At 62.2% G+C, this 26,997-nt stretch overlaps 3 protein-coding genes and 7 non-coding genes across 11 annotated transcripts in view; 2 read left to right on the top strand and 8 right to left on the bottom strand.

The window, feature by feature from the left end:
- Positions 1 to 1,834: 1,834 nt before the first annotated feature.
- On the bottom strand, positions 1,835 to 7,010 carry OTUB1 (OTU deubiquitinase, ubiquitin aldehyde binding 1). 2 transcript variants are annotated; one of them, XM_068178689.1, is made up of 7 exons: positions 6,859 to 7,009; positions 6,514 to 6,575; positions 6,302 to 6,400; positions 5,358 to 5,476; positions 4,067 to 4,151; positions 2,856 to 3,050; positions 1,835 to 2,151 (listed from the first exon to the last, which is right to left on the bottom strand). In XM_068178689.1, the coding sequence occupies exons 1-7, from the start codon at positions 6,917 to 6,919 to the stop codon at positions 1,954 to 1,956; spliced, it is 819 nt and encodes a 272-aa protein (XP_068034790.1). In that variant the 5' UTR covers positions 6,920 to 7,009; the 3' UTR covers positions 1,835 to 1,953. The 2 variants fall into 2 exon arrangements, with proteins under 2 accessions (XP_068034790.1, XP_068034791.1); XM_068178690.1 differs by lacking the exon at positions 1,835 to 2,151 and adding an exon at positions 2,437 to 2,511 and having other exon boundaries at positions 6,859 to 7,010.
- Positions 7,011 to 8,502: 1,492 nt separating this feature from the next.
- On the top strand, positions 8,503 to 8,693 carry LOC137467160 (U2 spliceosomal RNA). The gene has a single exon (XR_010995424.1). It is a non-coding gene; the product is annotated as a U2 spliceosomal RNA (small nuclear RNA).
- A 779-nt stretch (positions 8,694 to 9,472) lies between these two features.
- Positions 9,473 to 9,662, bottom strand: LOC137467167 (U2 spliceosomal RNA). The gene has a single exon (XR_010995430.1). It is a non-coding gene; the product is annotated as a U2 spliceosomal RNA (small nuclear RNA).
- Positions 9,663 to 12,535: 2,873 nt separating this feature from the next.
- LOC137467166 (U2 spliceosomal RNA) lies at positions 12,536 to 12,726 on the bottom strand. Its single transcript, XR_010995429.1, has one exon. It is a non-coding gene; the product is annotated as a U2 spliceosomal RNA (small nuclear RNA).
- An 887-nt stretch (positions 12,727 to 13,613) lies between these two features.
- LOC137467161 (small nucleolar RNA SNORD31) lies at positions 13,614 to 13,681 on the bottom strand. Its single transcript, XR_010995425.1, has one exon. It is a non-coding gene; the product is annotated as a small nucleolar RNA SNORD31 (small nucleolar RNA).
- A 1,340-nt stretch (positions 13,682 to 15,021) lies between these two features.
- Positions 15,022 to 15,147, bottom strand: LOC137467163 (small nucleolar RNA SNORD22). Its single transcript, XR_010995427.1, has one exon. It is a non-coding gene; the product is annotated as a small nucleolar RNA SNORD22 (small nucleolar RNA).
- Positions 15,148 to 16,265: 1,118 nt separating this feature from the next.
- Positions 16,266 to 16,333, bottom strand: LOC137467162 (small nucleolar RNA SNORD31). Its single transcript, XR_010995426.1, has one exon. It is a non-coding gene; the product is annotated as a small nucleolar RNA SNORD31 (small nucleolar RNA).
- Positions 16,334 to 16,644: 311 nt separating this feature from the next.
- Positions 16,645 to 16,718, bottom strand: LOC137467168 (small nucleolar RNA SNORD26). The gene has a single exon (XR_010995431.1). It is a non-coding gene; the product is annotated as a small nucleolar RNA SNORD26 (small nucleolar RNA).
- Positions 16,719 to 17,968: 1,250 nt separating this feature from the next.
- LOC137467121 (ubiquitin-like FUBI-ribosomal protein eS30 fusion protein) overlaps positions 17,969 to 26,997 on the bottom strand; it is a 24,607-nt gene continuing 15,578 nt past the window's right edge. The window contains exons 2-5 of the mRNA XM_068178682.1: positions 18,617 to 18,693; positions 18,376 to 18,520; positions 18,231 to 18,286; positions 17,969 to 18,128 (exon numbers count right to left, since the gene is read on the bottom strand). Of these exons, the coding sequence (XP_068034783.1) occupies positions 18,003 to 18,128; positions 18,231 to 18,286; positions 18,376 to 18,520; positions 18,617 to 18,691 (402 nt within the window). The 5' untranslated portion in view covers positions 18,692 to 18,693 and the 3' untranslated portion in view covers positions 17,969 to 18,002. The remainder of the gene's footprint in view (positions 18,129 to 18,230; positions 18,287 to 18,375; positions 18,521 to 18,616; positions 18,694 to 26,997) is intronic.
- BBS1 (Bardet-Biedl syndrome 1) lies at positions 19,190 to 22,362 on the top strand. Its single transcript, XM_068178677.1, is given in 7 exon segments — positions 19,190 to 19,507; positions 19,606 to 19,673; positions 20,146 to 20,180; positions 20,788 to 21,081; positions 21,216 to 21,228; positions 21,231 to 21,261; positions 22,320 to 22,362. Coding segments are annotated over 7 exon segments (504 nt in total). The 5' UTR covers positions 19,190 to 19,487.

Genomic DNA, 26,997 nt, shown 5'->3' with positions numbered 1-26,997 from the left:
CCTGGGGGGGGTCTGGGGGGGTTTTTGGGGAGCCCACGGGGGTCCCATGGAGATGGGGGGGGGGGTCGCTGCCCTAAACCCTGATCCTGCCCTCCACCCCCCCCCCCCCCCCACTCCTGGAGCATCCTCGGCTCCCGGGGGTGCCGGGGGGGGTTTGGGGGTCCGGGGAGGGGGGTTGGGGGTTCCAGGGGTGCTGCTGGGAGGGGGGGGTGTTTTTTAGGGGGGGTCAGGCCCTCGGACGCCCGGGTCCCTCTTCCATCCCCTCCCCCCCCACAGCCGGCCCGGACGGTCCTTCCCCCCCCCGCCCGCTGGAGCATCCCGGGGTACCGGGAGGGTTTGGGGGGGGGTCCGGGGGGCTCTGTGGGATTTGGGGAGCTCGGGGAAGCTCAGGGTGGGGGAGGGCTGCGCCTCGGGGTCCCCCTCCTCTCCCGGACGCCTGGGCCCCTCCCCCCGGGATGGCTGGAGCATCCCTGGGCAGTGGGGGTGGGGACACGGCGGATTTGGGGGGGCTGGGGGGGTCGGAAGGGGTTGGGGGGGGGTCCCTGGGTGTGGGGGGGGTCGCTCCGAGGGGCCGCGGACGGGAACGGGCCCTGCTCCGGCCGAACGGACCCTCCCCCCGCGCTGGAGCATCCGCGGGTACCGGGGCGGGAGGGGGAGGGGATGGCGGAGGGGTTGGGTTTGGGGGGGCGGGGGGGTCGGGGGGGGGTCAGGGGGTCCTTACCGGGTGGCTACCGGCCGGCGCTTGCGGGCCCGGCGGCGGCGGCGGCGGCTGCGGGCGTGGGAAGGCGGCGGCAGAGGGGGGGTGGGCTGGGGAGGGGGGGCCGGCCCGGGCCCGCCCCCCGGTGCGGGGGGATTTGGGGGGGTGGGATGGACCGAACCGGGCCGGGTCCGCCCCCCGGTGCGGGGGGATTTGGGGGGGGTGGGATGGACCGAACCGGGCCGGGCCCGCCCCCCGGTGCGGGGGGATTTGGGGGGGTGGGATCGACCGAACCGGGCCGGGCCCGCCCCCCGGTGCGGGGGGATTTGGGGGGGTGGGATGGACCGAACCGGGCCGGGCCCGCCCCCCGGTGCGGGGGGATTTGGGGGTGCGGGGTCGGGCTGGGGGATGTGAATCCGGGGCACGGGTGGAATCTGGGGAGGGGGCGGTGGCGCTTCCCTGGCCCGGGTGTTGGGAAGCGGGGGGGGGGGGGGGTTGGGTGGGAATCGCACGGGACCCCCCCCCCCCCCCCGGTGCGGGGAGGGGCGGATTTGGGGGTTCTGGAGGTTGGGGGGTGGTTCTGGGGGTTCTGTGCCCCCTCGCAGTGGTGAGGGTCCTGTCCTTGGGCTGGATGAGGTTTGGGACATCCCCCTCCCCAAAACTGCCCCCCCAGATCCTTCCCTGGGTTCTACCCAGACCCCAAACTTCCCCCCCAGCCCCATTTACCCCCCAGCTCCCCCCAAGGCAGGGGAGAGCGCCCCAAGGGCCCCCCCAAACCTCAGAGACCCCCCAAGTGTTGCCCAAAAGGGTCCCCAAATTCCCTTCCCCCACTTCAACCCCCAAAACTGCCCCAAAAGGGGGTCCCCGACCCCTCAATTACCCCCAAAGGGGGGTCCCAACCTCCTCCTACCCCCTCAACTGCCCCACACTGCCCCTCCCCACCCCAAATTCTCCCTCCCCACCCCAACCTCCCCTTCTCCACCCCAAATTCCCCCTCCCCACCCCGAACTGCCCCTCCCCACCCCAACCTCCCCTTCCCCACCCCGAACTGCCCCTCCCCACCCCAAATTCCCCCTCCCCACCTGCCCCCAAGGACATCCAACCCCCCCTCCCCAAATAACCACGCTCATCCCTCGCTGTGGGGGGGGTGGGGGCCGCATCTTTATTGGGGGCAGCGGGGCGGGGGCAGGCGAGGCCGCGGCAGGGCCGGGGGGGCTCGGGGGGCCCCCGGCGCGGGGATTTGGGGCCGGGGGGGGTCACTTGTAGAGGATGTCGTAGTGGCCCGGGCGGTAGAGGAGGCAGACGCGGGGCTGGGAGCCCTCGGGGAACACGTGCGGGTTGGTGGCGCCGCCCTCGCCCCGGTCCATGTACTCCACCAGGATGGAGACGTGCAGCGCCCGCGCCAGCGCGATGATGTGGATGTGGTCACTCTCCTTGGACATGGGCTCCACCTCCTGTGGGACAGAGGGGACAGTGGTCAGTGGTCAGTGAGGTGTGGATGTGGTCACTCTCCTTGGACATGGGCTCCACCTCCTGTGGGACAGAGGGGACAGAGGGGACAGTGGTCAGTGAGGTGTGGATGTGGTCACTCTCCTTGGACATGGGCTCCACCTCCTGTGGGACAGAGGGGACAGAGGGGACAGTGGTCAGTGGTCAGTGAGGTGTGGATGTGGTCACTCTCCTTGGACATGGGCTCCACCTCCTGTGGGACAGAGGGGACAGTGGTCACAGGAGACAGAGGGGACACAGAGTGGTCAGTAGGGACAGTGGTCAGTGTGGATGTGGTCACTCTCCTTGGACATGGGCTCCACCTCCTGCCGGACAGGGGACAGCGGTCAGTGGAGCATGGGGGACACAGCAAGGACAGCGGTCAGCGATGACGTGGATGTTGTCACTCTCCTTGGACACGGATACATGCCCAGGTGCCCGGGTGCCCCGGACACGATGACAGAGGTGCCCCAGGTACCCCACACATGGTGACAGGAGTGCCACATGCCAGCCCCGGGTGCCCCAGACATGGGGACAGAGCTGCCAGGTGTCCCAGGTGCCCCTCACACGGTGCCCAGGTGCCCGTACCTGCTGGCAGAGCTGCCAGGTGCCCCTCACACGATGACAGAGGTGCCCAGGTGCCCCTCACACGGTGCCCAGGTGCCCGTACCTGCTGGCAGAACTCCTTGATGCTGCGGCCGCCCTCGAGGAACTGCTCGAAGAAGCGCCGGTGGCGCTGGAGGCAGCCTGAGGTGAGCAGGCGCAGGTAAACCACCAGGTAATCCGACGTGGCCGGCTCGTTAAAGGCCGCCAGCAGCTCCGGCAGCGGCACCCGGCGCTCCACGCGCTCGATCAGCTCCATCAGCTGTGGGCACACCTGGGTCAGGTGTGCGTCACACCTGGGTCACACCTGTCACATCTGTGTCACACCTGTCACACCTGGGTCACACCTGTCACACCTGGGTCACACACCTCTGTTACATCTGTCACACACACCTGGGTCACACCTGGGTCACACACACCCGGCGCTCCACGCGCTCGATCAGCTCCATCAGCTGCGGGCACACCTGGGTCAGGTGTGTGTCACACTTGGGTCACACCTGTCACACCTGGGTCACACCTGTGTCACACCCCTCTGTTACATCTGTCACACACACCTGGGTCACACCTGGGTCACACCTGTGTCACACCCCTCTGTTACATCTGTCACACACACCTGTGTCACACCTGTGTCACACCTGTGTCACACCCCTCTGTTACATCTGTCATACACACCTGGGTCACACACCTCTGTTACATCTGTCACACACACCTGTGTCACACCTGTGTCTCACACACACCTGTGTCACACCTGTGTCACACCTGGGTCACACACCTCTGTTACATCTGTCACACACACCCGTGTCACACCTGTCACACCTGGGTCACACACCTCTGTTACATCTGTCACACACACCTGTGTCACACCTGTGTCTCACACACACCTGTGTCACACACACCTGCCACACTCCCCGTGTCCCTGTGTCCCCCCGTGTCCCTTCATGGCCCCCAGACCCTCCCAAACCCCCTCTAAACCCCTCCCTGAGCCCCCAAACCCCCTCTAAACCCCCCCTGAGCCCCCAAACCCCCTCTAAACCCCCCTTGAGACCCCCCTGAGACCCCAGACCCTCCCAAACTCCCTCTAAACCCCCCCCTGAGACCCCCCTGAGCCCCCAGACCCCCAGAGCCCCTCTAAACCCCCCCAGAGACCCCCCCAGACCCCCCAGAGCCCCTCTAAACCCACCCAGAGACCCCCCCAGACCCACCCTGAGTCCCTCTGAACAGCCCCAGTCCCCCCGAGCCCCCCAAATCCCCCCAGGCCCCCCGAGCCCCCAGCCCCACCGTGTTGTGGAAGTCCTCGATGGTGAACTCGGTGAAGCCCTGGGCCACCAGCTCCTCCTTGCTCCGCGCCGACACCTCCTTGAACCTGGGGGGCACGGAGGGGGCTCAGGGGGAACGCGCAGTTTTGGGGTTCCCTGGCGTATTTTGGGGTTCCTCGGGGTATTTTTGGCATCCCGGGGGTGTTCCTGGGCTGGTTTTGGGGTCCCAGGGCTGGTTTTGGAGTATTTTTGGGCTGGTTTTGGGGTCCCAGGGCTGGTTCTGGGGTATTTTTGGGGTCCCAGGGCTGGTTTTGAGGACCCAGGGCTGGTTTTGGGGTATTTTGGGGTTCCCAGGGCTCGTTATGGGCTATTTCTGGGGTCCCAGAGCTATTTAGGGCTATTTTCGGGTCTCCGGGCTGTTTTGGGGGTATTTTTGGGCTGTTTTTGGGGGTCCCAGGGCTGTTTTTGGGGTATTTTTGGGGTCCCAAGGCTGGTTTTGGTGTTCCAGGGCTGGTTTCGGGTATTTTTGGGCTGGTTTTGGGTTCCCAGGGCTATTTTGGGGGTATTTTGGGACGGTTTTTGTGGTTCCCAGGCTGATTTTGGGGTCCCAGGGCTGTTTTTGGTCTCTTTTGTGCGTATTTTTAGGCTGTTTTCAGAGCCTCTGGGCTCTTTCGGGGTATTTTTGGGGTCCCTGGGCTGATTTTGGGTAATTTTCAGGCTGCTTTGGGGGTGTTTTGGGCTGGTTTTGGGGGTCCCAGGGCTGGTTTTGTGGTATTTTTGGGGTCCCCAGGCTGTTTTGGGCTGGTTTGGGGGGAATTTTCGGGGTCTGCGGGCTGGTTTTGGGCTGGTTTAGGGGTATTTTTCGGCTGGTTTTTGGGTCCCTGGGCTGGTTTTGAGGTATTTTTGGGCTGTTTTCGGGCTGGTTTTGGGCTGTTTTCAGGGTCCCCCGGCTGGTTTTGGGTTCTTTTCAGGCTGCTTTGGGCTGTTTTCGGGGTCCCATGGCTGGTTTCGTGGTATTTTCGGGGTCCCCGGGCAGTTTTGGGCTGGTTTTGGGGTATTTTTGGGCTGTTGTGGGCTCCTCTGGGCTGTTTTGGGTGTTTTGGGGCTGTTTTGGGCTGGTTTTGGGGTGGTTTTGGACTGTTTTGGGCTGTTCTGGGTTCTTCTGGGCTGTTCTGGGCTGGTTTTGGGGTATTTTTGGGCTGTTCTGGGCTGGTTTTGGGCTGTTCTGGGTTCTTTTGGGCTGTTCTGGGCTGGTTTTGGGGTGTTTTTGGGCTGTTCTGGGTTCTTTTGGGCTGGTTTTGGGGTGCCCTCACCGCTGCAGCTCTTGGCCGTCCTCCAGCAGCGCCTCCAGGTGCGCGAAGCCGAAGGCGCGGTAGAAGCAGTTCCCGTCCGGCCGCGTCTTGCGGATGTACGAGTACTTCTGCAGCAGGTCCTGGCAGGGGACACCGGGGACACCAGGGACATGGTGGGGACAGCAGGGACACCAGGGACATGGTGGGGACAGCAGGGACATGGTGGGGACACCAGGGGGACAGCAGGGACATGGTGGGGACAGCAGGGACGTGGTGGGGACACCAGGGGGACACCAGGGACATGGTGGGGACAGCAGGGACGTGGTGGGGACACCAGGGGGACAGCAGGGACGTGGTGGGGACACCAGGGACGTGGTGGGGACACCAGGGACATGGTGGGGACAGCAGGGACATGGTGGGAACAGGAGAAACTGTGGGGACACCAGGGACACCGGGGGGGGATACCGGGGACATCGTGGGGACGTCGGGGACACCGGGGGACAGAGGAAACCGTGGGGACATCGGGGACACCACGGGGACGCTGGAGGGGACAGCCCGGACAGGGACCACGGGGACACCGTGGGGGACAGGGACACCCCTGGGACATCCCCGGGGACAGCCAGGCCCAGCCGACCCCAGCCCGGGGTCCCAGTGCCCCCCAGTCCCTCCCAGTATCTCCCAGTCTGTCCCCAGTCCCTCCCAGTGCCCCCCAGTCCCTCCCAGTATCTCCCAGTCTGTCCCCAGTCCCTCCCAGTGCCCCCCAGTCCCTCACAGTCCCTCCCAGTGCCCCCCAGTCCCTCCCAATCCCCTCCCAGTCCCTCCAAGTGCCCCCCCAGTCCCTCCCAGTGCCCCCCAGTCCCTCCCAATCCCCTCCCAGTCCCTCCCAGTGTCCCCCAGTCCCTCCCAGTATCCCCCAGTCTGTCCCCAGTCCCTCCCAGTCCCTCCCAGTGCCCCCAGTTCTCCACCTTGATCTTCTCCTGGTACACGTGGTCATCCTCGGCGTACTCCTTGTAGAGCTCGGCCAGCTCCAGGCGCTCGGACACCAGCGGGTTCTGCACCGCGATCTGCGGCCCAGCCGGGGGTCACGGCCCAGCCGGGGACACCCCCGGGGGGGCGGCGGGGGCCCCGGGGAGACCCCCGGGATGGGCAGGGCGGGGTTTGGGGACGGGGTCCGCACCTCCTGCTGGATCCGGTCCTGCTGCGCCATGATCGCCTCGTCGTAGGCCAGGCAGTTCACACCTGGGGGGACACCGGGAGGGTCACCGGGGGACACCGGGGGGGTCACGGGGGTCCCGAGCGGCCGCTCGGCCCCACCGGGAGGGTCTGGGGTACCCCCGGGAGGGGTCCTGAGGGCGGAAACCGAGGGGATCGGGGCGGCTTCGAGGAGAACCGGGGGCTAGCCGGGGTGGTCGAGGCCCTCCCGGGAGTAACGAGGCCGCCGCGCGAGGGGGAACCGGGGGATGCCACGGCGAGGGTGGTGGCGGCCGCGGGATGGGGGCGGCTGAGGGGGCTCCGTCGGTACCGTCGGCATCGCTGCCGCCCAGCGGCTCCGGCTGCGGCTGCTGAGGCTCCTCCGCCGCCATCGCCGCCCTGCCCGCCCCGCGCCGCTTCCGGGTCAGCGCCCGCCGCTTCCGGGGCACCGCCCGCGCCGCTTCCGGGAGCGGGAAGGCTCCGCCCACGTTTGGGCGTGGTTCGGGTGATGGCCCCGCCCCTCTCCGCTCACGGCGGCGCCGCCCTCGGGGAGCGACGGCGGCACCGGGCAGGGCCCGGGAGCCTCCGGGTGCCCGGGGTGGTCCCGTCGGGCTCGCTCTGAGCGTCCGTGCCTCGGCCGGCGCCGCGCCGTTGTGATCGTTAAGGCAAAAGCGAAGGGAAATATGGATTTCCCGTTAATTGGAGCAGGCGGAACGACGGAAAAGGCGTGTGAAGCCCCGGTGAACGGGGTCCCGCCTCCGTTTAAACGGAATGTTAGGGAAAGAGCGGTTTTTAAACCGTGTGTTTAATCTCCTTTTCCTCTCACTCCCCCCTTTCTTACTGGGGTCACAAGGGAGGGCTGGGATGGAGCTGGGGTGGAACTGGGGTGGAATTGGGATGGAACTGGGGTGGAACTGGGATGGAACTGGGGTGGAACTGGGATGGAACTGAGATGGAACTGGGGTGGAACTGGGATGGAACTGAGGTGGAACTGGGATCAAACTGGGGTGGAACTGGGATGGAACTGGGGTGGAACTGGGATCGAACTGAGATGGAACTGGGGTGGAACTGGGATGGAATTGAGATGGAACTGGGATCAAACTGGGGTGGAACTGGGATGGAACTGGGGTGGAACTGGGATCGAACTGGGGTGGAACTGGGGTGGAATTGGGATGGAACTGAGGTGGAACTGGGATGGAATTGAGATGGAACTGGGATCAAACTGGGGTGGAACTGGGGTGGAATTGGGATGGAACTGGGGTGGAACTGGAATGGAATTGAGATGGAACTGGGGTGGAATTGGGATGGAACTGGGGTGGAACTGGAATGGAATTGAGATGGAACTGGGGTGGAACTGGAATGGAATTGAGATGGAACTGGGGTGGAACTGGGGTGGAACTGAGGTGGAACTGGGGTGGAACTGAAGTGGAACTGGGAACATGAAATCCTCCATTGTGAACCCAGTCTTGCTCGCTCAGCGCCTTCTTTGGCACCGCTCCGTGCCCAGGTTGCCCCAGGTGCCCCCAGGTTGCCCCAGGTGCTCCCCCAGTTCCCAGCCCTGCCCTCCAGGACACAGCCGGGCGGGTGTGCACAGGTAACACCTCCGAAAGCGACCCCCGGCAGGACCCCCATCCCCCTCCCCATCCTCATCCTCGCTGCTCACACCAGGAGCGGCCAAAACTCCCAAAATCTCCAATTTTCCCCATTTTCCGCTGGCCCGCTTAAAACTTCCCGCGCTGGCGCGGCGAGAGGCGGGGTTATGCAAAGCAGGCGCGAGGTGCCTGCTGGGAGGATTTTTGGGGGGCATTTCGGGGTTCTGAGGGGTCGGGGCGTGCGGGACGCGGGCGGGAGGCGCGGGCTGCGGCGGGGAAGGAGGCCGGGAGCGGCGCGGAGCGGCCGCGGCGGCGGCGCGGGGGTGTCCGTGAGGTGCGGGCGGGCCGGGCGGCGGCGGGCGCGGGGCGGGGCGGGGGCTGGTATCGCTTCTCGGCCTTTTGGCTAAGATCAAGTGTAGTATCTGTTCTTATCAGTTTAATATCTGATACGTCCTCGATGAGAGGACTTCATATTAAACGGATTTTTGGGCTCGGGAGTTGGACCCGGAGCTTGCTCCCTCCGCTCCGCGCATCGTCCCGGTATTGCAGTGCCTCCGGGAACGGTGCACCCCACGGGGACATCGCACGGTCAAAGACAGATCCCAGACTGGGTTACATCGCGATTGCATCGCGATAGCGGCCCCATCGGCCCGGGATTGCAGCGCCTCCGGGAACGGTGCACCCCCACGGGGACCTTTCAGCGATTGGAAATGTGTGGTAATGGGGTGAAGTCGTGACATACCGCGATTTTATCTGCAGTTCTGCTGATTCCTGCCGTTCTGCAAGCTCATTGATTCCGTGTCGCGCTCATCGTCCCGGTATTGCAGCGCCTCCGGGAACGGTGCACCTCCACCGGGGACCTATGAACGGTGAAAAACAGATTAAAAAAATACATCTAAAACGGCTGTAAATCGTGATTATATCGCGATATCAGCCGCTTGTTGATCGCTGTGTTCAATCTGCTTTTCACCGCTTCAGGTCCCGGTGGGGCTGCGCCGTTCCCGGAGGCGCTGCAATACCGGGACGATGAGCGCGACACGGAACCAATGAGCTGCAGAGAGACAGCGATTGCTTGAACCACGGTTAAAATCGCGATATAGTCACGACCGAACCTATGTTCCGACCGAACCTATGTTCAGCTATTTCTGATCTATTTTTAACCGTTTGAGGTCCCCGTTGGGCGTGCACCGTTCCTTGAGGCGCTGCAGTAGCGGGATGGTGAGTGCAGCATACAATGAGTGAGGAGCAGAGAGACAGCGATGGACAGAACCGCGGATAAAAATCGCGGTATGTCACGATTTCACTCCATTCCCCCACGTTTCCAATCTATTTTTGACCGTGTGAGGTCCCCGCAGGGGGTGCACCGTTCCCGGAGGCACTGCAATACCGGGACGATGCGCGGAGCGGAGGGAGCAAGCTCCGGGTCCAACTCCGAGCCCAAAAATCCGTTTAATATGAAGTCCTCTCATCGAGGACGTATCAGATATTAAACTGATAAGAACAGATACTACACTTGATCTTAGCCAAAAGGCCGAGAAGCGATACCGGCCCCCGCCCCGCCCCCGCGCCCGCCGCCGCCCGCCCGCCCGCACCTCACGGACACCCCCGCGCCCGCGCTCCGCCTCTTCCCCCGCTGCCCCGCCATCCCTTCCCCGTCTCATCCCGCACTTTCCTCCCGCGCTTCGCGCGCGCCGACCCCAAAAATTTGGAAAATCTCCCCGAATTTTCGCTCCCGTGATGCATTCGGCGCTCCCGCGGGGCATTTGCATGCGCGGGGCTGGCGATCTACATAACCCCCGCCCTCGCCCCGCCTCTCTCCAGCCCTTCCCGATCTCCTTTTTTCCCCTTCTTTCCACCCCGCTCTTTTCTCTCGCAGCGATCCCCAGAAATACTGGATGGCCCAGGCAGCTGAGGGGGGAAAACATTCCCCGTGAGGGGGAAAGGAGGGAAAAACGGAGCCCCTGAGGGTGAGAAGGGGGAAAACACGAAGTCCGTTGTGAAAAATGCATATTATATGGCTCTACGCAGATATTTACTGTATGTATTGTGCTAGGTTGGGAAGTTACGTTATATTAACATTTTAATAATATAGTAAATGTAGTTCTGTAATTAAAATTAAGCTTTAGTAGTTAAAATAGAAATTATGCGTGTAAGGCATTCTTTTAATTAGCTCAAGAAAATGAGAAGATAATCAAAAGAATTATCCGCACAGGGATAACAATTACAGAAACCCATACATTTTCCAGAGGAGAGGAGTTTATGGTTTTCCTCATCAACAGAAACGAACTTCTTCAAGCTGGACTTAGACTGGAAGGCGCCTGGGGATTACAGAAAATTTCTTGACAAGTACCAGATGGATTTCTTGTTTTAAATAAAATATATGCATATTCATAAAGTGTTTTGTATATGCAACAGATTACCCTTCTTAAGGAGTAAATTTTCTTTTAACGGGGTCCTTTTCCTGGCTCACTTTTGTCCAGAAAGAGGTACCCGCCCGGGCTGTAACTCTTTGCTGTTATTGTCTCATTAATTGTCCTAACTCTAATTGTGTAACCTTTATTACTACACTTGTATTATTTTTATAACCATTCTATTTTTATTAAACTTTTCTAAATGTTTTTGGAACAAGTGACTGGCGTTTATAAACACCATGAAAGTGGAAACTCGAGCCTGTGAGGGGGATGAGGGTGAGAACGGAGCCTGTGAGGGGTTGGAGGGGCTCCTGGGGGGGAAATGCGACCCGTGAGGGGGATCAGGGGGAAATATGAAGCCTGTGAGGGTGAAATGATGTCCGTGAGGGTGATGAGGGTGGAAATGGCGCCTGTGAAGGGTTCCAGGGGCAGCTGAGAGGGAAATGGAGCATGTGAGAGTGAAACAGTGACGATGCTCAAAGGGATCACCATCAAATGATGTCTGTCGGGGGGATGAGGCTGGAAATGGCGCCTGTGAAGGATTCAGGGTTATCCCTAAAAGGCCGGGGTCCAAGAGCACAAGTTCATAGTAGAAGTGCTTAGTATGGTTCAAAATACCGTGTCTTTGACTTTCACCTTTACACAAGCACGGTTTTTGGATGCAGGCAACAGCAGCTTTGATCATACAGGAGGAGGTGGCAGTAATTTTCCAACTGAAATTTGAAAGATTGTCCAGGATAATGCGATGGATTCTGAGAGAAAGTTCCAATCCTAGTAGGCTATAGTAACTTTGCGGATTATATAAAGAAATCTGACCTGTGATCCTGTTTCTAATGTGGCCGCTGCCTTTGTACTTGCCGTACGCAATGCCGCTGCTGAAATCGTGAAAAATGGTGCTCCACCCCTCAGAACATAAAGTATGGGCACGAAAGGTGAACGAGAAGTGGCAGACAGTAAACTTAGGACCTTGTGCTCCTAGGGAACAACTGGGATAAAGCAATGCTATTAACGTGTGCTATTAATATGAACACTGCCAGTGTCAGGATGCGTGTCCTGACACTGAACGAAGTCTCTGCCACTGTGAGATTCATCCAGTCACTGATCAGAAAAACTCTGCCTGTGTATACTAGCAAAGGCTGTGTACGCTTGAGGACTCCTTGTGCTATTGCAATGGTGCCCAGTAGGTCCGATATGCACAGTAAAGCGTTAAGGGACACTTAGTAATGTAAGGATTTGCATTAAGTAAAAGAATTTACTTACCATCAGAGAAAGGGGGGGATGAGACGAGTAAAGATGTAACGGGGTAGAAATCCATGTGGATTTAGGTGAAATGTGCCTCTTTGAGCTTGCTAACATAAGTAAAATCTGCTGTTTAGTCTGGTAACTGCAGCACTAGCACAACTGCCTCAGCTAAGGAGAAAGAACGCAAATTTCCAAGCCAAAGAGATGAGATAAGAGATAAGAAACACTCCTCAGACCTTGAAACAGGCAGCGCAGAGCGACCCAGGAGTTCTCTCTGTACTTTCTGACAAAACTGAGCACGAGTGAAACTGGCTGCAAGTGTAACCGCAATCAGAATGAATATGCATGAGCCTATGGTGAAATTCTATGCATATGTAAATTAGCCAGAGTAATAAAAAAGGATCGGCAGTTTTCAGGGGCAGGCATGTCCTTTGAAGGGAAAAGATCCCTCACATGCGTCCAGCGCTAAATAAACATACCGTCCCTTCGAATCTCTATAGGAATTGTGGGGTCTTGATTCTTCACCGCAATTCAACCGTTCCCGGAGGCGCTGCAATCCCGGGACGATGGGGCCGGTATCGCGATCCAATCCCGATATAACCCAATTTCCAATCCCGATATAACCCAATTTCCAATCCCTGGTGGGGGGTGGGGGTGCACCGTTCCCGGAGGCACTGCAATACCGGGACGATGGGGCCGCTATCGCGATGCAATCGCGATGTAACCCAGTCTGGGATCTGTCTTTGACCGTGTGAGGTCCCCGTGGGGGTGCACCGTTCCCGGAGGCACTGCAATACCGGGACGATGCGCGGAGCGGAGGGAGCAAGCTCCGGGTCCAACTCCCGAGCCCAAAAATCCGTTTAATATGAAGTCCTCTCATCGAGGACGTATCAGATATTAAACTGATAAGAACAGATACTACACTTGATCTTAGCCAAAAGGCCGAGAAGCGATACCGGCCCCCGCCCCGCCCCGCGCCCGCCGCCGCCCGGCCCGCCCGCACCTCACGGACACCCCCGCGCCGCCGCCGCGGCCGCTCCGCGCCGCTCCCGGCCTCCTTCCCCGCCGCAGCCCGCGCCTCCCGCCCGCGTCCCGCACGCCCCGACCCCGAAAATCCCGAAAATCTCCCCAAATTTGTGCTCCCATGAGGCCCTTGGCTCATCCGTGTCGGTAATTTGCATGGTCTCAACCCTTTAATTTACATAACTCCGCCCCTCGCTCGGCCTCGCGCCACCGCCCAAAAGCCCCGCCCCAGGGCCTTTCACGCGTGATCTGATTGGACGAACGAGCACCTTGATTTGCATGTACCACGCCCCTTAGTAACCGATGCCGTTTCTCATTAGCATAACCACACCTATTCAATAATCAGAATACGCCGTGCCTGATTAGCATAAAAAAACTCTTTATTTGCATATCAAGGGGCCCCGCCCCAGCCCCCCACGGCAACGCTGCGGGTTTGGGGGGCGCTGGGGGCTCCCCCCATCCCCGGGGGGTTTTGGGGGGACAGGAGGGACCTGGGAATCATCAAAATCGTCCAAATCACCCAAAAAACGAGTTCCAGCTCCGGATGTGGGCTCCTGGGCTGGTTTTGTCACCGGGCAGGGACACGGAGGGGCTCAGGTGTGCGACCCCCCCCCCCATCCCCTCACCTGGGGTCCCCCCTCCCCAAATAACCACAAATTCTGGTTTTGATCAAAAACAGTGAATTTTATTGGTGTTGATGAAACTCTCGCGATCCCAGAGCTGCAAGAAGAAATCCAAGGGGTTAGAGCCCTCCAGGATCCCCCAAAATCCGTTCTCAATCCCCCTTTGGAACCCCCCAAAACCCCCCGGGGTCCCCCAGAGCCTCAGGGGGAACCGCTCAGTCACAGGGGTCAGTCTGGGGCGGTATCGCTTCATCCTCGGCAGGGGAGACCCCAAAAAAACCCCCCGAAATCCCCTGTGCCAAACCCCCAACATCCCCTCCTCAGAAAACGCCCAACATCTCCTCCCCACACCCCAAATCCCACCCAACCCCAAACCCCCTGCCCACACCCCAAAATCTCTTGCCCAAATCCTAAACCTCCTCCCCAAACCTCAAAACCATACACCCTCTGATCTCCTCCCAAATCCCAAAACCCCGCACCCCCCAATTCCCTCCCCACACCCCAAACCCCCCTCTCAACATCTCAAATCCCCTCCACAAGCGCCTAAAGCCCCTCACCACACCCCAAATCCCCTCCCCAAACCCCAAATCCTCTTCCCACACCTCAAAATCCTAAACCCCAAAACCTCCTCCAAACCCCAAATCCCCTCCCCACTCCAAAATCCCCCCCCACACCCCAAATCTCCTCCCCAAACCCCAAATCTCCTCCCTAAACCCCAAATCCTTTTCCCACACCGCAAAATCCTAAACCCCAAAACCTCCTCCAAACCCCAAATCTCCTCCCCAAACCCCAAATCCCCTCCCCACCCCCCAAATCTCCTCCCCACACCCCATCCCCTCCCCACCCCGCTCACCTGCGCCCCGCGCTCTCGCAGCACCTGTGGGACAGCAAAGGGGGGAGGGGCTTTAGGGCGTCCCCTTGCTCCCCAGGACCCCCCCCGGGCCCCCCACCCCAATTTTTCAGGTGTTCGGGTGTTTTCAGGGGGGTCAAAGTGAGCTAGTGACATCATCACCAAAACTGGGGGGCTCCCCACGTGGATGACATCGCTGGTGATGTCATCGATTAGGCCACACCCCCTCATTTGCATACCTGGCTCCAGGTTTGTCCTGGGGTTCGGTCACCTGCAGGGAAGGGACACAAGAGGGGGGAGGTGTCAGGGGGGGTCCTCGGGGAATTTGGGGACCCCGAAAAGGGGGGAAGCCCCCCCGGGTCAGTCCTGGGGTTGTCAGCAGCAGCTTCAGCCGAACGAGATTCATGGGGTCATCACCCCTGGGGGGCCCTGATCGCCCCAAACCCACCCCAAAACCCCCGAATTTACCCCAAACCGTCCCTGGAGGGGGTCACCCCAATGGGGGGGGTGCAGATCCCAGCCAAGGGACCCCCCCACGGACCCCAAACTGCCCCCGGGCGAGCGATTCCCCCTCAGGAAGAGAATTTACCCCGGCTCTTTTCCAAATGTGGGATGGGATCCCACGGGGGTCGGGGTCACCCTGCTCAGGACCCCCCCGGGGGCAGAACTGGGTCAGATCCTGTAATGGAAATAGGGAACAGTCAGGGTGACACCCCAAAATCCCCCAAATGCCCCCCAAATCCCGGCTCCGGGCCCCCTCAGACCGTCCCCGCTGGGACTTTCCGTCCTCTTCTCCCCCCGGGGGCTCCAGGGGGTTCCACCTTTGCAGGTCCTGGGCCCCGCGGGGGGGTCAGACACGTGGGGGTTTCCTCATGGGGGGCCGGGACCCCTAAACCCCAGCCCATGATCCCAAATCCCACCCCAGGGACCCCCAACCCCATCCCATCATCCACAAATCCCATCCTGGGACCCCCCCAATCCCACTCCATTAGCAGAAACCCTACCCAGAGCCCCCAAACCCCACCCTGAGCCCCGCAAACCCCACCCCAGGACCCCCAAACCCCAACCCAGAACCCCCAAACCCCACCTCGAGCGCCCCAGCCCTCACCATCCGGTTGGGATCTGCAGCTCCCGAGGCTGTGGAGGAAATGGGGGGTCAGGGGGGGGCTCAGACCCCCGCGGGGGGGGGGTGCAGCCCCCTCCCCAAATCCGATCAGGGCTTTGGTAACTGGGAGCTGCCATCGGACTCGTCCTCCAGCTCGGGCTGTCATCGCTTCGGACTGGGGGGACTGGGGGGGATTTTGGGGGGGTTTGGGGAGGCTCTGACCTGAGGTGGGCTCTTTGTGGTCACTTCATGGTGGCCCGAGGGTCACCCCTGGGCTAAAACCTCTCCCGCTGTGAAACAGAAATTAATAGTGTTTAATTAAATTTCAATTCATTAGGTAATTGCAGGGCCCAGTGTGAGCACTTTGGATTGGGGGAGGCTCTGACCTGAGGTGGGCTCTTTATGGTCACTTCATGGTGGCCCGAGGGTCATCCCTTGCCTGAGGCCTCTCCCGCTGCAGAATATCAAAGGACAGCGGTTATTTAATTAAATTCCCACTAATGAGGGGACGGCGGGGCCCCGCCCAGCTGCTCTCAGCGCTCACGTGGCATCAGGGACCCTCAGCCATATGCTTGTCATTGTCACTCCTCACCGAACAGCCACAGACGTGGGGGGACCCCAAAACCCGCACCACAAGGGGCTCGGAGGGAGGGAGTTTGGAGGAGGAAATCCCACATTTTTCCCCGAATTAAAAAAAAAAAGGCGGGGGGTCTCACCTGGGGAGGGGCCACGGAGAACCCGCGGATGAGGATGCCACGATCCAAGAGCTGCTGGAAGGAATTTAAGGGTTCAGAATCTTCACACTCCTCTAGGATCCCCCCAAAAATCCCTCCACAACCGAGGACTCCCAAAATCGCACCACGGACCCCCCCAAAACCTCCCGGGGTCCCCCAGAGCCTCAGGGGGAACCGCTCAGTCACAGGGCTCAGTCTGGGGCGGTATCGCTTCATCCTCGGCAGGGGAGACCCCGAAAAAAACCCAAAATCCCCTCCCCAAACCCCCAGACTCACCTGAGCCGCCATGGCTCACGCCCTAAAAACAAGAAAAAAAATCCTTTAAAAAGCGATTTTAACACAGCAAACCCTTCTGAATTTTAAATTTAAACTCCACGAGGCTTTAAATCCCAGGGTGAGGATCAGGAGTGGATCCAGACCTCTACAAACGCTCTAAACTCTTCCAAAAGGTTAAACCCCCACCACGTGGGTCTGATCCCCCCCATGAGGGTCTAAAACGTCCCCCCCAAGCGATCTGGACCCCCCTCTTGGGTCAGTGCCACTCAGACCGTTCCAGAAGCTTCTCCACCGACCCATCAGCAAGAGAGAGTTCAGGGTGTTCATCCCCGCAGCACTGCTGCCCGTTCTGCCCTAAAATCCAGGTTATTAAACCCAAAAGGACTCACCTCAGGCACAAGAACCATTTCGTGGGTAAAAATACTAAAAAGGAAACAAACAACAAAAAAAAGCGTTAGAGACAAAAAATATTGCAATTATAAGACGGCCAACCCCCAGGCCGGGGCAGGACGAGCCCTCAGAGAACTTTAAAGTCTTCACCGCGCCATCAGCACAGGTCTGTGGTAGACTCATCCCCGAGCAGCCCCTGGGGAAAGCGCGGCCCCTTCATGGAACCCCTCAGGGACGGACCTAGCGGCCGAACCATGAGGGGAACGGCGCCGGGGGGCTCCGGGCTGCTTTCTATCAGCCATGGGAGAGGGAAGGCGGTTATAGAGGCCCCTACCCCCCTGATATCCCTTCACATCTCCCCTCAGCCCCCAGCCTGAAAAGAATCGCAACCATGCTCCACCTACCGCTGTTGGGACAAAATGGCCGCCGTGCTCCCTCACGGGCGCTTAAATAGCGCGCAGGGCATGCCGGGAAAGGGGGCGGGGCGTGAGCGTGAGGGGAGGGAAAGGCGCGAAAAGACGCGAGGGGTGAGGGGCGCCCCCTGGCGGCTGAGGCCGTGAGCGGCAACCCCGGGGGAGTTTTGGGGGTGGTTTGGCTCCACCGGAATTCGTTCGGCGATTCCCGGTACCGCTCCGAAGGGTTCGGAGCGATCAATTAACTCTCGCGACGGCTTTTCGGCTCCCTCCTCCACCAATCGGGTGTTTCCGGCTGTTTTCGCGCTTGCCTCGGGTATTTCCGTCATCGTTCGGCTCCCTCAGCCCCGCCCACCGCTGCACTCGGATGTGTCCGTCATCGTTCGGCTCTCTCAGCCCCGCCCCCCGCTGCACTCGGATATTTCCGTCGCTGCTCGGCTCCCTCAGCCCCGCCCACCGCCGCACTCGGATGTGTCCGTCATCGTTCGGCTCCCTCAGCCCCGCCCCCCGCCGCACTCGGGTATTTCCGGCAGCGCTCGGCTCTCTCCGCCTCCCCCAGAGAGAATCGTTCCCCAGACAGCGCCTTCTCATTAGCCGACTCCAAATTAACGCTCATTAAGCTCCTCCCTCTAATTACCCACCCCGTCAGCTGCTCGGGAACCTCTGTTAACCCCGTCTAGGCCAGCTTCACCCCCAACCACGCTGAACACTTCACAACCAACTTCAAAACAAAATAGAACAACCCCAGAAAAGCACCAAAAAAATCTCGAAAAGCCCCAGAATGCCGGGCATTGACCCCAAATCCCTTTATTGGCCTCAGGAGTTGGCGTTGGGACCCTTCTTCTTGCCGAAGGTGGGCACCACGTTGACGAAGCGCCGGTTGTACTGCATGCGCCGCTTGGCCCGCCCCGTCTTCTTCTTCTTCTTCTCCTGCTTGGCCACCTGATCAAATGTGGGGGGTCAGGGGGGGTCCCCAAACCCTGGCGGGGTCCCCAAGCCCCGTGGGGGTCCCCTAAAGCCGGGGGGAGCCCCCTCAGCGCTCACCTTGGGGGTCTGGCCCCTCACTTTGCCGGCGCGGGCGAGGGAGCCGTGCACCTTCCCTGGGGGAGGAAGGAAATCGGGGTGTTGGGGGGGGGTTGTTTTGCTAATTAACGCCGCGGTAATTAGCGGCCCCCACCCCCGGAATTACCGCCCAGCAGGCGCGTGGAGAGGTCCAGGGTGGTGAATTCGGGGAGGGGGCTCTGCCCCAGCGCGGCCTCATCGTCCAGGGGGGTCCCGGCGTGCAGCAGCACCTGCTCCTCGGGGGGCACCCCCGAGAGCTCGGCCACCCTCTCCTGGGGAGGGGGCACAGAGAGGGGGGGGTCAGCACCCCAAAATCGCGGGGGGGGATGAGGACTGGGGAGGGGGACGCCCAGAATTTGGGGGCTCACCTTGATCTGGGCGAGGCTCTCGGAGCCGGAGAGCTCGAGGGTGAGGAGGGTCTGGCCGCGGATGAAGAGCTGCATGGTGGCGGCTGCGGGGGGGGATTTGGGGGGTTACGGGGGGGGTCCCCACAGGCCAAAAATAAAGGGGAGACCCTCAGGGGGTTGGGGGGGAGGGGGTGGTGCTGCTCCCTCCACGATGGGAAAATTGGGGAGGAATTTTGTGGGTCTCCAGACACTCCTCTCTCTTATTTTGGACGGGGGAAAACCCCCCGAATTTCCTCCTTCCTCTGTCTCTCCCTCCCCGAGGGTCCCCCCAAAGACCCCTGGGCCTTCCTAAGCCCCCCCAAACCCTTCCCCCAAATAACCCCGACCGCCTCAAGGCCTCACAGCCCCCTCAGGACCCCCCCACGGCGCCTCAGCCCCCTCTGACCCCCAAATAACCCCCGGACCCCCCTCACAATACAACCCAAGACCCCCCAGGCTCGTCAAAACCTCCTCAAGCCGCCTCATCTCCCTCCCCCGGCCCATCCCCGCCCTTCTGACCCCTCCAAAAGCCCCACATCCCCTCAAAACCCCCTAAAAAGCCCCAAATCCCCCCCCAAAAAACCCACATTCCCCCGAACCCCCCGAGCGCGTCCGCACCACGGCGTCTCCAAAGCGGAAAGGGGCAGCGCGCAGGCGCGGCGCGGTGACGTCACCCGTACGTAAAGCGCACGTGGCGACGCCGCCAGCCGCGGAACTACAAAGATGGCGGAGTCCTGGCAGGGGGCGTGGCCAAAGAAACGGCAAATCTCACTGGTCTACAGCGCCGGTGGGCGGAGCTACACGGAGAGCGTCACTTCCGGGCGGCAAGTCCCCGCGTTGCCGTGGCAACGCGATGGCGGCGGCTGAGGAGAGGTGGGGGAGGGGCGGGCTCGGGGCGGTTTTTGGGGGGTTTTGGGGGGTCCCGGTGTCCGGATTCGCCCCCCCCTCAACGCTTGGCCCCCCTCCCGCAGCGCTTCGTTATGGCTGGAGGCTCACGAGGACCCCCTGGCCGGGCTGTGCAGCTTCCCGGGGTGCATGGGTGAGGGGGGGGCGTGAGGGGGGGCTGGGGTGAGGAGGGGTCTCTGGGTTTGGGGGGGCTGAGGGGGGGGGGTCTCTGGGTGAAGGGGGGCGGGACGTCGTGAGGGGGTTTGAGGGGTTTGGGGGTTTGAGGGGGGTCTCAGGGTGGGGGGTTTGGGGGTGAGGGGGGGGCGGGGGGTTTGGGGGGGCTGGGGGTGAGGGGGGGTCTCAGGGTATGGGGTTTGGGGTTGGGGGGTTTGGGGGGGTCTCTGGGTAAGGGGGGGCGGTGTGTGGGGGGGGGGCTGCTGGTTTTGGGGGGCTGTGGGTGGGGGAGGGTCTCAGGGTGGGGGTCGCTGACTGACTCCCCCTGGGTGGGGAAGGGGGGGATCCCTTTTGGGGGGGTTCCCCGGGGTGTGGGGGAGGGTCCCTGAGGGGGGGGGGGGTCGCAGCCCCCCGGGGTCCCCCCCCTGAGCTCCCCCCCCCCCCCCTTTCAGCGCTGGTTGATCTCCATGGAGACGGCGACCACAAGGTGATTCTGATTTGGGGGGGGGTCCCTGAGGGGCTCTGGGGGGATCCCTGGGGTTCTCCGGGGGTCTCCCCACCCTGACCCCCTCCCCAATCCCCCACCACCTGGTGGTGGGGGTCCCTGGGGTGTTCTGGGGGTCCCTGGTCTGTTTTGGGGGGGTCCCTGGGGTGTTCTGGGGGTCCCTGGTCTGTTTTGGGGGGGGTCCCTGGTCTGTTTGGGGGGGGTCCCTGGTCTGTTTTGGGGGGGGTCCCTGGGGTGTTTTGGGGGTCCCTGGTGTTTTCTGGGGGGGGGGGTCTCTGGAGGCTCTGGGGTGTTCTTGGGGGGGGGTGTCCCTGGGGTATTTTGGGGAGCTCTGGGTGGTCCCTGGGGTGTTCGGGGGGGGGTCCCTGCTTTGTTCTGGGGGGGGTCCCGGGGTTCTCCGGGGGTCTCCCCACCCTGACCCCCCCCCCCCCCCCAGCTGGTGGTGGGGGTCACTGGTGTGTTTTTTTTGGGGGGGGGGTTCTCTGGAGGCTCTGCGGAGCTCTGGGGGTCCCTGAGGTGTTCCGGGGGGGTTCTCTGGGGGTCTCCCCACCCTGACCCCCCCCTCCCCCCAATTTTCCCCCCCCCCCAGCTGGTGGTGGGGGTGCCCCGCGAGCCGGGGGGGCCCCGCCTGGCCGTGGTGAGGGGCGCGGGCTCCATCTCCAGCCTGGCCCTGCCCGAAGCCCCCGCGGGGCTGGGGGCGTTCGGCCCCACCTTTGCGGGCTCGGGGGGCTCCGGGGGGGGCCCGGGGGGGGGTCCCGCGGTGGTCGTGGCCGCCGGCCCCGCGCTCTACGTCTACCGGAACCTGCGGCCCTTCTTCAAATTCTCGCTGCCCCCCCGGCCCCCCGAGCCCCTCGAGAGGGACCTGTGGCTGCAGGCCGAGCAGGTGGGGGGGGGACACAGAGGGTTTGGGGGGGACCCCTCCCCAAATTGAGACCCCCCCCCCCCGCTCTGCCCGGGGAGGGGGGGGGTTCAGTCATCCTGAAGTTGTTTTTTATTTTGGGGGGTGGGCGTCTGTAGGATCAGATCGACCCCAGACGCTGAAGGAGATGTTGGAGGATTTGAGGTGGGGAGGGGTCGGTCCTCGAATTTTTTGGGGGGGGGGGCGGCTTCAAATAGCTGGGGGGGGTTTGGGGGGCACACCAAGAATATTTGGGGTTATTTTAGGGGGGCACTTGGGGTCTCAGGGGGGGCTTGGGGGGCACACCAAGAATATTTGGGGTTTTTTTAGGGGGGCACTTGGGGTCTCTGGTGGGGGGGTTTGGGGGGCACACCAAGAATATTTGGGTTTTTTAGGGGGGCACTTGGGGTCTCGGGGGGGTTGGGGGGCACACCAAGAATATTTGGGGTTTTTTTAGGGGGGCACTTGGGGTCTCAGGGGGGGTTTGGGGGGCACACCAAGAATATTTGGGGTTTTTTTTAGGGGGGCACTTGGGGTCTCTGGTGGGGGGGTTTGGGGGGCACACCAAGAATATTTGGGTTTTTTTAGGGGGGCACTTGGGGTCTCGGGGGCTTGGGGGGCACACCAAGAATATTTGGGGTTTTTTTTTAGGGGGGCACTTGGGGTCTCAGAGGCGGTTTGGGGGGCACACCAAGAATATTTGGGGTTTTTTTTTAGGGGGGCACTTGGGGTCTCAGAGGCGGTTTGGGGGGCACACCAAGAATATTTGGGGTTTTTTTAGGGGGGCACTTGGGGTCTCAGAGGGGGTTAGGGGGCACACCAAGAATATTTGGGGTTTTTTTAGGGGGGCACTTGGGGTCTCTGGTGGGGGGGAGAATTTTGGGTTTTTGGGGAAATTTCAGGTCCTTGAGAGGGAATTTTGGTCTTTGAGGGGAATTTTTGGGGTCCTTGGGGGGAATTTTTGGGGTCCTTGGGGGGAATTTTGGGTCTCTGGGGGGAATTTGGGGTCCTTGGGGGGCACCCAAAAATCTGGATCATTTGTGGGGGGGGTTCCCAAAAAATTCTGGATGACTTTGGGTGGCAATTTGGGTCATTCTTGGTGGAGGGGGCGGGTTCCCAAAATATTCGGGTCCCTTTTGGGGGCGTCCCCAGAAGCTGAGGTGCTTTTGGGGTGGGGGGGGGGCAGCCTGAGCCCCCCGTGAGCGGATTTTGGGGGGTCCCAGGGACAAGGCCGAGGTGCCCCTGACGGCGCAGTCGCTGCGGTGAGTGGGGGGCTCCAGGCTTTGGGGGGGTCCTGGGGTCTGGGGGGGCTCCCAGGGGAGGTCCCTGTGGGGTATGGGGGGTCCCAGGGAGTTTGGGGGGTCCCAGGGAGTTTGGTGGGGTCCCCGTGGGGTTTGGGGGGGTCCCGTGGGGTTTGGGGGCTCCCTGTGGGGAATGGGGGGGTCCCAAGGAGTTTGGGGGGGTCCCCGTGGGGTTTGGGGGGTCCCAGGGGGGTCTGGGGGGTCCCTGTGGGGAATGGGGGGGTCCCAGGGAGTTTGGGGGGGTCCCCGTGGGGTTTGGGGGGTCCCAGGGGGGTCTGGGGGGTCCCTGTGGGGAATGGGGGGGTCCCAGGGAGTTTGGGGGGGTCCCCGTGGGGTTTGGGGGGGTCCCGTGGGGTTTGGGGTGTCCCTGTGGGGTTTGGGGGGTCCCAGGGGGGTCTGGGGGGTCCCTGTGGGGTATGGGGGGGTCCCGTGGGGTTTGGGGGGTCCCAGGGGGGTCTGGGGGGTCCCTGTGGGGTATGGGGGGGTCCCGTGGGGTTTGGGGGGTCCCTGTGGGGTTTGGGGGGTCCCAGGGGGGTCTGGGGGGTCCCTGTGGGGTATGGGGGGGTCCCGTGGGGTTTGGGGGGTCCCAGGGGGGTCTGGGGGGTCCCTGTGGGGTATGGGGGGGTCCCGTGGGGTTTGGGGGGTCCCTGTGGGGTTTGGGGGGTCCCAGGTGTTTTGGGGGGTCTGGGGGGGTTCCCCGTGGGGTTTGGGGAGTCCCAGAGGGGCCTGGGGGGGTCCCTGTGGGGTATGGGGGGGGTCCCAGGGGTTTTGAGGGGGGTCCCTGTGGGGTTTGGGGGGGTCCCGTGGGGTTTGGGGGGTCCCAGGGGGGTCTGGGGGGTCCCTGTGGGGAATGGGGGGTCCCCAGGTGTTTTGGGGGGTCTGGGGGGGTTCCCCATGGGGTTTGAGGGTCCCAGGGGGTCCGGGGGGGGTCAGGGGGTGCCATGGGTGCCCCCCCTGCCCCCCCCAGGCTGCTGGCACTGCCCCCCCCCGAGCTCGGCCCCTTCGTGGCGCTGCACAAGGGGCGGCCCCTGCAGAGACAGGTGGGTGGCACCTGTGTCACCTCCTGTGTCACCTCCTGTGTCACCTGGTGTGTCACCTGTGTGTCACTGTGTCACCTCGTGTGTCACCACCTGTGTCACCTCCTGTGTCACCTGGGTCACTGGGTCACCTGGTGTGTCACCTGTGTGTCACCTGTGTCACCTCGTGTGTCACCACCTGTGTCACCTCCTGTGTCACCTCCTGTGTCACTGTGTCACCTCGTGTGTCACCTGTGTGTCACCTGTGTCACCTCCTGTGTCACCTCGTGTGTCACTGTGTCACCTCCTGTGTCACCTCCTGTGTCACTGTGTCACCTCGTGTGTCACCTGTGTGTCACCTGTGTCACCTCCTGTGTCACCTCGTGTGTCACTGTGTCACCTCCTGTGTCACGTGTGTCACCTCGTGTGTCACCTGTGTCACCTCCTGTGTCACCTCCTGTGTCACTGTGTCACCTCGTGTGTCACCTGTGTGTCACCTGTGTCACCTCCTGTGTCACCTCGTGTGTCACTGTGTCACCTCCTGTGTCACGTGTGTCACCTCGTGTGTCACCTGTGTCACCTGGTGTGTCACCTGTGTGTCACCTGTGTCACCTCCTGTGTCACCTGTGTGTCACCTCCTGTGTCAATGTGTCACCTCGTGTGTCACCTATGTCACCTCTTGTGTCACCTGTGTGTCACCTGTGTCACCTGGTGTGTCACCTGTGTGTCACCTGTATCACCTCCTGTGTCACCTCGTGTGTCACCTGTGTCACCTGGTGTGTCACCTGTGTCACCTCCTGTGTCACCTGGTGTGTCACCTGTGTGTCACCTGTGTCACCTGGTGTGTCACCTGTGTGTCACCTGTGTCACCTCCTGTGTCACCTCCTGTGTCACCTCCTGTGTCACCTGTGTGTCACCTGTGTCACTTTGTCACCTGGTGTGTCCCCTGTGTGTCCCCTGTGTCCCCTGTCCCCTCTGTGACCCCTGTGTGTCCCCTGTGTCCCCTGTCCCCTCTGTGACCCCTGTGTGTCCCCTGTGTCCCCTGTGTGTCCCCTGTGTCCCCGCTGTCCCCTCTGTGTCCCCTGTGTGTCCCCTGTGTGTCCCCTGTGTCACCAGGTGTGTCCCCTGTGTCACCTGTGTGTCCCCTGTGTGTCCCCTGTGTCCCCTGTCCCCTCTGTGACCCCTGTGTGTCCCCGGTGTCCCCAGACGGTGGTGACATGTCTGGGGGCGCTGCCGCGGGGGGGCCCCGAGGGGACCCCCGAGTGTCCCGTGCTGGGCACCGAGGCCGGGGACGTGCTGGTGCTGGACCCCGAGGCCTTCACGGTCATCTGCAAGGTGGGACCCCAAAATCCACCTGGGACACCCCAAAATCCACCTGGGACACCCCAAAATCCACCTGGGGCACCCCAAATCCACCTGGGGCACCCCAAAATACAGCTGGGGCACCCCAAAATACAGCTGGGGCACCCCAAAATCCACCTGGGGCACCCCAAATCCACCTGGGACATCCCAAAATCCACCTGGGGCACCCCAAATCCACCTGGGACACCCCTAAATACACCTGGGACATGCCAAAATACAGCTGGGATACCCAAAATATACCTGGGACACCCCAAAATCCACCTGGGACACCTCAAAATACAGCTGGGACATGCCAACATACAGCTGGGAACCTCAAAACTGCCCAAGCACCCCAAATACACCTGGGGACCCCAAAATATACCTGGGATGCTCCAAAATCCACCTGGGGGACCCCAAAATCACTTTGGGACACCCCACAATCCACCTGGGATACCCCCAAACCCCTTTAGGACCCTTCTGGGTGCCCCCAGACCCTTTCGGGTTCCCCCTGACCCCTCTGGGTGCCCCCAGACCCTTTTGGGGAGCCCCCTGGGTGCCCCCTGACTCTTTTGGGGTGCCCCCCTGACCACCCTGTGACCCCCCCAGGGCTGGGTGCCCCCCGACCCCTCTGGGTGCCCCTTCCCAGGACCCTCTTGGGACCCTTCTGGGTGCCCCCTGACCCCTCTGGGTGCCCCCTGACCCTTTTGGGGTGCCCCCTGACCCTTTTGGGGTGCCCTCTGACCCCTCTGGGTGCCCCCCTGACCCCCCCCGTACCCCCCAGGGCTGGGTGCCGTCCCCCCCCGCGTTCGTGGTGCCCCGGGGCCCCGGGGACGGGCGGTGCCGCCTGGGGGGTGGCGTGCAGGGACGGGACCCTGCGGGGGCTGAGCCGGTGAGTTTGGGGGTCTGGGGGGGGGTCTCGGGGGTCTGAGGGGTGTGGGAAGGTTTTTGGGGTGGTTTGGGGGGGTTTTGGTGGGGTTTTAGGGGGCCTGGGGTGCAGGGATGGGACCCTGCGGGGGCTGAGCCGGTGAGTTTGGGGGTCTGGGGGGGGTCTCGGGGGTCTGAGGGGCTGTGGGAAGGTTTTTGGGGTGGTTTGGGGGGGTTTTAGGGGGTCTCGGGTGCAGGGACGGGACCCTGCGGGGGCTGAGCCGGTGAGTTTGGGGGTCTGGGGGGGGGTCTCGGGGGTCTGAGGGGTGTGGGAAGGTTTTTGGGGTGGTTTGGGGGGGTTTTGGTGGGGTTTTAGGGGGCCTGGGGTGCAGGGATGGGACCCTGCGGGGGATGAGCCGGTGAGTTTGGGGGGAATTGGGGTGTCCTGGGGGGTTTGGGTGGGGGTCTGGGGGGTCTGAGGGGTGTGGGAAGGTTTTTGGGGTGGTTTGGGGGCGTTTTGGGTGGGGTTTTAGGGGGTCTGGGGTGCAGGGATGGGACCCTGCGGGGGATGAGCCGGTGAGTTTGGGGGTCTGGGGGGGGTCTCGGGGGGTCTGAGGGGCTGTGGGAGGGGTTTGGGGGTGGTTTGGGGGGGGGGGTTTGGGGGGTCTAGGGGTGCAGGGACGGGACCCTGCGGGGGCTGAGCCGGTGAGTTTGGGGGGAATTGGGGTGTCCTGGGGGGGTTTGGGTGGGGGTCTGGGGGGTCTGAGGGGGTGTGGGAAGGTTTTTGGGGTGGTTTGGGGGGTTTTAGGGGTCTGGGGTGCAGGGACGGGACCCTGCGGGGGCTGAGCCGGTGAGTTTGGGGGTCTGGGGGGGGTCTCGGGGGTCTGAGGGGTGTGGGAAGGTTTTTTGGGGTGGTTTGGGGGCATTTTGGTGGGGTTTTAGGGGGTCTGGGGTGCAGGGATGGGACCCTGCGGGGGCTGAGCCGGTGAGTTTGGGGGGAACTGGGGGGTCCTTGGGGGATTTGGGGGGGATTGAGGGGGTCTCAGGGGGTGTGGGGAGGGGTTTGGGGGTCTCCTGGGGGGTCCGGGGGTGTTTGGGGTGCAGGGATGTGACATGGGGAGGGGAAAAGGGGAGGTTTGGGGGGAAACTGAGGGAGTCTGGGGGGATTGGGGGTTATTTTGGGGTTTTTGGGAGTTATTTTGTGGATTATTTTGGGGTTCCTGGGGGGTTATTTTGGGGGTTTTTTTTGGTGTGGGGGTTATTGAGATTTTGGGACTCCCCAGGTCCCAGGAGCACGGCAGGGTTTTGGGGTTTTTGGGGTGTTATTTTTGGGGATTATTGAGGATTTGGGGATCCCCCAGGTCCCGGGAGCACGGCAG

Source organism: Anomalospiza imberbis, unplaced genomic scaffold (genome assembly GCF_031753505.1).
Source record: "Anomalospiza imberbis isolate Cuckoo-Finch-1a 21T00152 unplaced genomic scaffold, ASM3175350v1 scaffold_52, whole genome shotgun sequence".
In the NCBI taxonomy this organism is placed as follows: Eukaryota; Metazoa; Chordata; class Aves; order Passeriformes; family Viduidae; genus Anomalospiza; species Anomalospiza imberbis.
This window is presented reverse-complemented; position numbering and strand designations above follow the sequence as displayed.